Source organism: Capricornis sumatraensis, chromosome 1 (assembly GCF_032405125.1).
Source record: "Capricornis sumatraensis isolate serow.1 chromosome 1, serow.2, whole genome shotgun sequence".
NCBI lineage: Eukaryota > Metazoa > Chordata > Mammalia > Artiodactyla > Bovidae > Capricornis > Capricornis sumatraensis.
In genome coordinates this window covers 165203902-165213846 of record NC_091069.1, presented here as the reverse complement: position 1 = coordinate 165213846, position 9945 = coordinate 165203902, and the positions used below count along the sequence as shown (strand labels likewise).

General features: G+C 40.4%; 1 protein-coding gene across 1 annotated transcript in view; it reads left to right on the top strand.

The window, feature by feature from the left end:
- Nucleotides 1–27: 27 nt before the first annotated feature.
- Nucleotides 28–9945, top strand: part of CCDC191 (coiled-coil domain containing 191) — a 91431-nt gene continuing 81513 nt past the window's right edge. Inside the window, exons 1-3 of the mRNA XM_068968459.1 lie at nucleotides 28–120; nucleotides 2212–2250; nucleotides 8071–8212. Of these exons, the coding sequence (XP_068824560.1) occupies nucleotides 28–120; nucleotides 2212–2250; nucleotides 8071–8212 (274 nt within the window). The remainder of the gene's footprint in view (nucleotides 121–2211; nucleotides 2251–8070; nucleotides 8213–9945) is intronic.

Here is a 9945-nt window from a genome sequence, read left to right as displayed (position 1 = left end):
GCCTTAGTCCGTGCCTGAACCTGGAAAATGTTGCTGGCGCCCCAAGACAGGTCCTCCTCCAGGAAGAGGACGGGGCTGAATCGCTGGAAACAGTTTACAAGGAAGCCGAGTCCCACCAAGGTGATCCATTGCTATCGGGAGCTCGTGGAGAGAGGCGGGGAGGCGGGGACCAGTCCTGAGGACAGCTGCAGCGCCTCCTGCGCTTCCTTCCTCTTCCCTCAGGGGCATCCTTACCTGGCCGGTCCTAGTCAGGACCGACCCCGTGTCTGCATTGCCCTAATGAAGCGGGCCTAGGGATTTGGGGAGTTGGTTGCCTTACGGCTTTGATGGGCAGCGTCGTGAAAGAACCGTTTCCATCTAACGCTTTTCTTAAAAACCGGAGAATCTTAATAGTACCCATCCCTGTGAAGAGAATTCCAGAGCTATTCCTTCACCCCTCTACGCCTGTTTTAGGGAAGTCCCCGCAAGGTTTCATTTCTTTTTTTTTTAATGTTTTGCAAGTCATAGGAACCTGTTCTTCATTGGAGGGGTAAGATTTTCACCTTAAATCCTCTACCTCATATCCCTCTCCTTCTAGTTTTACATAAAGTCTGTAAAATGAACTCAGGAATGCAAGTGGATATTGAATACATCAATACTTAATTCACTTGAAAATCTCTAAATTCAAGCAGCAATCAAAAAATAGATGTTCTTTATATTAGTCACCTTTTTTGATGCCTTAGCATCCAAAGAGATGGAAAACCGAGAACTCCACTGTAAACTTGAAACTTGTAAATGACAAGTGCAAAGTCCCAATGACATGGCGTGTGCTTTTCACAGACTGATTTTAACGTCACAGAAATAAATGTTTTACATGTAAATGAATGGGAGTACCAAATGGAAATCTTAGCTTTCAGCTCCAGAGCAGCTTCACAGCTGTTTTCACCCTTAATTTACACCTCCTTAAAAACTATTGTGTAGACATGTGGCCTTTCTGAGGCCAATAGGCAATTGTGCTTGCAGGTTATTCTAAATATACCAGCTAAATAATGCACTGGATATACTCTAGTTAGTGAATATCTTGCCCCAGATGCTGGAGGGTGCAGACTGGAGCATTAGAGAGATTTGGAAACAGCGCCTGCTTCTATTGTGTGGGTTCTTTAAAAGATTGGATCCAAAATAGGTGATTACTATAAACTTGATGATGAAAGGTAAAAACGGGACAATTTTGGGACCCCAAAAGGAAAGATTTTTGCTGCTATTACTCATTGCTACTGCCTACAGGATAGAAAGGTAAAAACACAATTAAGCTACTTGGGGCTCAGTTGTATTTGAATAGGATCAGCTGTTTCTTTGTTGCAGCAACAAAATTATTCAGCAGTACAGCTGCATTAATTAGTCATTTGTAAGCTGCTTTGAAGGGGAAGTGTTATGTAAGTGAAGATAGTATTATACCTTTCCCTCCTCCGTGTGTCAGTATGCTAGTTTGGACATTCCCTTATTTATTTAAAAACCCACCTGAATTATTAGCAAAGCAAATACCTCTCTTTGTTAAGTGACTATTGGAGGGAATTCCGCAAACTTCTAAGAGTTACAAAGAGTGAAGAAAGAAGTTGTTCTGCAGATCTGCTTTCTAATTTCAGATTAATATCTGACTGACCTGGGCAGAAATTCATGTGATTTCTGCTTCATTTTCTGCTCTGTAAAACAGTAGATAATTGGTTATCCCTCACTCCACCCCCCGGTTCTTATTGGACCAAACAGTATCCCTGCTTTAGGTAAATACAGGTTACTCCTGAAAATAGAGACCTAAGGAAAGGCACACACCTTTCTCCAAGCAGATTTACTTTCACGGCACTTGAATAATCTGACTAATCAGTGCTTATTTGGGTTTTTATAAGGAATATTATATGCAACATTCCTCTATCTTGGCTCTTAACCCTGGGGAGCTTTAAAAAAGTACACGTGGACCCTACCCGAGACCAATTAAATCAGAATCTGGAGCTGGACCTCAGTAAGAGGTGGAAATAGTCAGAAGGTGTTCCAGAAAAGGCTTCATGTTTTTTCTCCTGCTGGCATTCTGTGTTTTTTAGTTGCTGAACTTCCTAATGAAATGCTTTGGGGACAGACTAAAGAACATTTTCCCACATCCTTTAATTAGAAAGACAGACTAAAATGGCAAAATGATAGATATATTGCTGTGCACTAATATTCTGTATATATTATCTACAGCCTGTGTTTGACCCTGACAACGTGGAACACTGGATTAAGGTAAGGATATTTCATAATTAAGAGTCACACATAATCATGTGGAATAGGAATACTAATAGGTCTCCATTTTGCATACGTTTTGCTGTTTTCATTCCCATGGGACTATATAGTCTTAGTTTTATACGCTACATTTTCATGATTTTGTTGCTTCTCATAAAAGCACGAATGACAAGATAACATCCCTTTCAAATGCCGTGAGGATCATATGAAGAGGTTTAAAGGACAGGGGAAGAGAAGCTTTAGGAGAGGACACTGTGGACTTCCCCAGATAATTAGAAAGAACGTACTGCTGTAGCTACATTGACCTGTGAGACCAATTCATTAGGTAAAACTGTGCATGCATCACAAGTGGGAATCTTCTAATGATTGGAGCAATCCAAAAATGGAGCGGGCATTCTTGTAAAGAGGTGGATTTTCTCTCACTGGAGGTATTCAAGTGGATTCTAAATGCTCACTCAGTGTTAGGACTATTGAGAAATATATTTGTGCATTTAGTCGGGGGTAGGGGAGCCAATTGGGTTAGATAACCTCTGAGGTCTCTTCTAGGCCTGAGATGTATGTTTCGGTACCAAGTACCATTTAAGTTGAAAGTACTGTAAAACCGCTTCAGGTGCCTCCAAGTGTCATTTTGGCAACTTGCCATACTCATTTGTTCACCACATGTTTCAAAATCATGCAGTATTTTCCTGGGAAAATATCCTTCTGCCTGTTAGTATTTTGAAGAGCTGTTACTTATCTAAATTGACAGCCATTATGAGCTTCAGGCTAGATGGAACTTAGGTCCGATATAATCATTGCTAACCATTTTTTCATGGTTAACTATATTTATTAAGTTTTTAATAATTATAAATATTTAGCCAGTATTTATTAAGTTCCTACTAAGTACTAGCCCACTGTGTTGGGCGCTGGAGGTATAACAGTGCACGGGGCAGGTACAGTTTCTGCCTTTTCAGAGTTTATAATCTGTGCTGTGTGAGTGCTCAGTCACTTCAGTCGTGGCCAGCTCTTTGCAACCCCATGGACTGTAGGCTGCCAGGCTCCTGTTTCCGTGGAATTTTCCAGGCAAGAATACTGAAATGGCTTGCCATTTCCTACTCCAGGGGATCTTCCTGACCCAGCGATCAAACCCGAGTCTCCTGTATCTCCTGCATTGCAGGCAGATTCTTTACCACTGCATCACCTGGGAAGCCCAGTTTGTAGGTCAGTGGGGGCAAAACAACTTATGTGAAATTGTTGGGAGAATTAAGGATGTGGTTGAAGTCCCTGGGGTGGGGTGCTTGTACAGATGGGGCCAGGGAAGCTTCCTGGCTCCTGCAGAAGGCCTGACTTAGGAGACAATAAGATGGGTCCACCATGGTGTAGGCTAACCTGGGGGAAGCCCACTCCCCAGACTACGTCAAGCTCAGCTTGTATGTCATTGTTGAAAGTTGCAGTACCAATTCTTGGGCTTGATTGTGTGTTTAGTTACTGTCTCCTCCAGAGGGGAAGATTTAAGTAAAATAGATAAAGTCCTGCTCTGTTTGTACTGTTTTCCTTTTTCATGCAATTATCAGCTAGCTTCACTTGGTTAGATTTTATCATTCCTCTAAAACTTCTGCAGTAGCTCTTTCTCCATTATACCCTCAAATCATCCCTGTCTTGAAAAAAATCAGTCTTCATTTCATCCCACAGTCATTTCTTTTCCAGTGTCTTTGGACTGGACTAGTATAGTCTAATTGGAGAAGGCAATGGCACCCCACTCCAGTACTCTTGCCTGGAAAATCCCATGGACGGAGGAGCCTGGTAGGCTGCAGTCCATGGGGTCGCTAAGAGTCGGACACGACTGAGCGACTTCCCTTTCACTTTTCACTTTCATGCATTGGAGAAGGAAATGGCAACCCACTCCAGTGTTCTTGCCTGGAGAATCCCAGGGATGGGGGAGCCTGGTGGGCTGCTGTCTATGGGGTTGCACAGAGTCGGACACGACTGAAGTGACTTAGCAGCAGCAGTAGCAGTATAGTCTAATACAGCCTAGACTCCTTGCTTTTGTGTTCTTATTGTCCTCTTTTGTCCGCAATTATTTTCCTTCAGTTTCTAGTTCTTAACCACTCACAGAAAGTTGTCATAAATGACTTCCTGACTAAATACAGTGGTCTCTTCTTTGTCCTTTTAACTTTTTAAGGTTGTCTGATAACTTTTTTATGCTAGAAATTCTCTCCTCCATTATCTTTTTGTGACAGTTTCCTCTGGTTTCTCTTAATACATTTCTGTTCACTTCTCTGTCTTCTTGTCTGTCCCCTAATATTATCCAAACTCTGAGTATACCTTAAACAGTTACAACTCTAGACAAGGACTTCGAAATCCACTTGAGTGGGCCACTCGTTCAAAATGGAAGAGGGGGACATATATGGGAAGGACGTGGAATGTGGTGAAGATGGTGAAAGGACTTCCCTTGGGACAGAAAACGAAGATCACTCAGTAGAACTGGAACTTGGCCAAAGCAGGGAACCATTATTTTTTGTGATACTAAGAATTGGTAAATCAGATTGATTCAGGCTTGAAAATTTTCACTGGAGAGGCAAGGAACAAGACATTTGAGGCTTATGTAAGATAATAGTTGAATATCTACACAGAGTAGGAAAGAGAGGGGACCCTGTAAAGGATTCATAGGTTGGGAGAAGGAGGGGATATATGGTGACTAGAGGGCTTGGTTAGGTGCAACACCACTGGATTAGGAGGAGTCAAAAAAGGAGATAAATAAGAGGTTGATGGGGGGAGAGGGGGTTATCAGCATTTGATTTGAACAATAGAAAATTTTGTGACATGGTTGAGGATGACCATGTCATTGAGTTGCTAAAATGCAATTGAGGAGAAAGCTGTTGGCATACAAGAGATCAAGCAAACTTTGAGGCTGAAATGTTGGTAAGTCATTCTCAGGGACGTTAAAGTCACTTAGAATCAGACAGATGCTTGGTAGAAATATGAATCTTGGTGCTGGTCACTCAAATGCAACCGTCCATCTCAACTTACAGTTTATCTTCATCCTGATTTGATAGAATGACTCATCTTCTTACTCCAGTGTATTTGGCTACTTTGAGCTTTCTAAACATTTCCACTGTGTCAGTTCTCTACTCTTGGAACCTTCAGTAATTCTGCATGCTGTCATATAAGTAAGTGTTAGTTGCTCAGTCATGTTTGACTTTTTGCAACCCTATGGACTATAGCCCACCAGGCTCCCCTGTCCATGGAATTTATCAGGCAAGAATACTGGAGTGGATTGCCATTTGCTTCTCCAGGGGATCTTCCCAGTCCTGGGATAGAAACCAGGTCTCCTGCATTGCAGGCATATTCTTTACCATCTGAGTCAGCAGGGAAGAGGCAGTAAATTCTAGAGGGGCCTCTATCAATCTCTGGAATATCAATCTCCCTGTAACAGCCCTTTTACTCTTATACTGCATAACTCCTATCATGCCAGTCTCCTTTCCCTCTATCAGGTAAGTCTTTTGCTTTTTTTAATGATGATCCCCAGCTTGGAATACCCTCTCTCTAGGAGGCCAGTCCACATCTTTCCCTTAAATCTCAGCTTGAGACACCTCTCTCAGTGAACAACTACCCCTCACTCCCCTTACCCTCATAATCCTATCTTCTATACTCCTTTCTTTGGAGTTATGTTGGCATTCATACACACAGATACCATGTCAAGCATTTACTTGTATGCAGAGTAATTAAGTGGACATGAGTTTGAGCAAGCTCTAGGAGATGGTGAAGGACAGGGAAGCCTGGCATGCTGCAGTCCCTGGGGTTGCAACGAGTCGGACATGACTTAGCAACTGAACTACAACAACAACAGCAACAGTGATTAAGAGAGAATTGGGCGCTTTCAAAAACTACATTACTCAGAAAACTATTGTGTATGGAACATGCAGTTTGCGCATGGGAATTTGTCAAGAAACTCGTGTATGTACCTGCCAGCCTTGAGGAAATGAAGGAGTGCATTATAGAGCTGCCATTTCTGCATCAATGGCAACAGGCTACACAGGGTCTGTAGTGGGTAATGTAATCAGTGTGTGCCATGGGACATAAGGCACACATGTTAAACATTTATATGATCACAGGACTCACTGAGACAGTTCCTTTACAAATTATATCCTCATAGCATAATCAATGAGTAAGAAACTTTTGAAGATGTTCAGTTGTTTTAATCACCTTGTATTGCTTTAAGACTGTTCTTAAGTTGTTTATTGCACACATGGCACTTGTAACCAAAACTAAAGTGAACTCTTTGGGAACAGAAGCTTTTAGTTTTGTTTCCCCCTTAATGTCCACAGTCCTGGGAACAGAGTTAGCCTTTAATCAACTTGTTTAAAGAATAAGTTGCTAAATAGATACATGAGACCTCTCCAGTCTCTTATGTATTTAAATTGAAAAAAAAAAAAAGGTAAGGATATAATGTTTTAAAACAAGGAATTACAGAGATTATTTCTAATCCTTACTATCATCTAGCATTTTTCCCCCCAAATCTTCATTTTAAGTGATAGCCCAAACATTTTCTTTGTTAGAGCCAAGCACACATTTCTCTTTACTCCCTGACTTGTCAGTACCAGACTCTGCCCTTCTTTAGTACCAAGATCTGTCTTCCTTCTCCTGTCTGCAAGCTCTCTCTCTTCTAAGAATCTGCACAGATTCCAACTCAGGTGAGATGATGTGTCCTGGAAAGTTATTTCTTTCACCCACAGCCTGAAGAACTACATCTACAACTCTGTTTTTGTTCTTTATATTTAGTTTGTGGATATTGGTTTTTAAAAATTAGAGTTGATCTATTTATTTGTACATTATTTACAAATATATGTGTCTATGTATGTATACACATGCAAACACATACAGTATATGTGAAATTCATCTCTCTGCCTTAGAATTTAAGGACCTTAAAAGAAAGGACTAGGTACCAAGCATATCGTGACCCTTAAGTAAAGGATATATAACAACAGCATTGACTTGGGCACATTGGAGGCTCTGAAAGAGAACACATCTCTCCAGAGTGACCTCATGAAGGTCAAGGATACTTTCTTGACTCTCTCTCTGGTTAGACCATTTTTATTCTGATTTCATATTTTATCCCATATGTTCTATTTTGACCTCTGTTTCGAGTTACCTTGATGTTTCAACTTTATTCCTCTGCTTCTAATTCAGACTGAGCATATGAAATCCTTAAAAATTTAAAAGATCAAGCCCATGACAAGTTTTGAGCATGCAGGTAAACCAAAATGTCAAGAGTTTGCCCACCTCTGCCAACCCCTTCCCCATTTCTGTGAATTTGGCCATGTTTTTACTAGATTTTCACTGTTGAGTTAGCATTCTGAATTACTACAGTTCAGTGACCCTTTATCCCAATTTTATTAGTTTGCCTGATATGTAATGGGAAGTTTCCTTCGGGGGTAGGAATCTGAAGTATGGCTACCTGCTTCTGGTTCACATTAATATGCAAGTACTAGTGGCATGGAAACTATGAATAATAAGCTATTGTATGTTTTTTAAATATCCAGGTGTCAGGATCCCATGACTAATGCTCTAAACAAAAGTCATCTAAAGCTTAAACACCCTTTTGTTCAAATATAAACATTATGAGCACCTGTTAAAACTTGGTAAAATGCTGCAATTAATTTCATGCTTAATGAGTGAAATTATTTGGGGTGGATACTTAAACTTCAAAGTATCTTTTAAAATGGAAAAAAGAAAGTGTCTTGGTAGTTGGTAGAAAATCAGAATCTTGAATAGGAGAGAAATCTTCTAACCCTGAAGAAAGTTGTCATCTTGGTGGGTTTTTTTTTTCTTCTTCTAAAGAGAGTGGAGAAAGCTTCAGAATTTGCAGTTTCTCAAGTATTTTCTGCTGGAAATTCAAATTTATCCAGAAGGCTTTGGGGCCAACTTGTAGATTTGGAAACACCTGAGCAAATAGAAGATCATGAAGAGGTCTGTGCAGAAGGTAAGAGAATACACTGGGGTACAACTTACTAAAGCATCACTCATAATGAATTTCAGAGTACAGAACGAAAGTGTTTCTTTCTCTTGTTCTTAATTTCTGTTTTCTTCTACTTTCCTAAAGCTAATTTACTCTGGAATTACTTCCAGTATTTCAAGTAAGATTATATTTAAGGCCTGTTCTGTCTCTTGAAATAGAACCACATCCAGAGGCAGTTTTGACATAACACAGTTATCTAGTAAGTGTAAGATAACTGCTCCTGTGGTACCAAGGGCAGCTTGTTAACTTGATCTGGTATCATCCAGATAATTTGATCACAAGTTTATGAATCAGCTTTGTTCCTTAGGAAAGGAGAAAGCATTTACTCTTCTGGAATCAGTATTGTAGTTACTGATGCCCTAGGGAATTCCACTGTTTGGGATGAAGAGATCAAGAGGGACCAGCAAAGAAGCCTGGAAAGGAGAGGCCCTTGAGGTAGGAGGAAAGTCAGAGTGCCATGTCCTGGAAGCCAGTTTTCATTTGAATTATTTATGTCTCCACTTTTTCAGATTATTTCTTCATTTATTCAACGTATATATTAAATTGTTACTCTGTGCCAGGTACTGTTTTAGGCTTTGGAAGAGCAAGTTATGAACAAGGGATGAAGTTTTTGCTTTCATGGAATATGCATTCTAGAGTGCGAATAAAGAAAATGAAAAACAAAAGGTCAGATAGTGATAAGTCATCCGAGTTTGGACCTAAATAACAAGAAAGGGCCGCGCGAGCTGTGATGGCGGAAGAGCATCCCAGGCATTGGGAAAGGTCACATTAAGAGTTAAAGTACAGGCTTGGTGTACTTGAGGGACTGAAGGAAGAGCGGTGTTGCTGGAGCTTCCCAGTGGAGAAAGCTTGCAGAAGGGCCTTCTAGGCCTGCGGAAAGAATTCAGAGTTTATTCTGAGTATGAGCAGATATCATTGAAGAGTTTTATTTTTTATTAATTATTATTTTAACATCTTTGAAGGGGTTTAAGCAGAGGTACAGTAGGACCTTTTCCTAATATATGAAGACTGAATTACAGGGCGGGAAAAAGGAGACTAGTGAGAGACCGCTACTGTGGTCTGCGTGTGCTCTAATGGCACTTGGTGCTGGGTAGTTGGTGGTACTGGAGATGGCAAAAGGAGATTTATTCAGAAATTGGCAAAGCTATGTCTTACCCTACCCATTCTCCCACCCCACCAATAGAAATACACAATATACTTTAGTCACTCAAGACTTTCAAGAAGTCCTGCATTTAAAAAAAAGAAAGTTTACTTACCCCATTTCCCAGCTTCTTAGACCTGGACTTTTTTATCTTGAAATACATATTAATATTCTGAGAAACTTTAGAGACTATTAGTGGATGAATAAAACATTGTTTTCAAAGGTTTATATCCTTTTTTTGCCCCTCTCATCAACCGTCTGTTAATATTCAGTAAGAACTAGTGATCTGGGGAACACACTTTGAGAAACTCGACTTTAGGGTGGGCTTCAAGCCTCTGATCCAACGTGAAGTGTTCCTGCAGTTGAACCCTCCAAGGGCCTCCTTCTCTTTCATTGTCTTTTTGGAGCACTTCGTTGTAAATCTCTCCTTACTGATGAATGGCATTTAGTAGATGCAAATAATTTTACACATAAATTATTATATATATAAATATTCTGAACTATTATAAATGGGGTTACTCAAATATCTGCTCCATTTCTCTACTTTCCTCTGAAA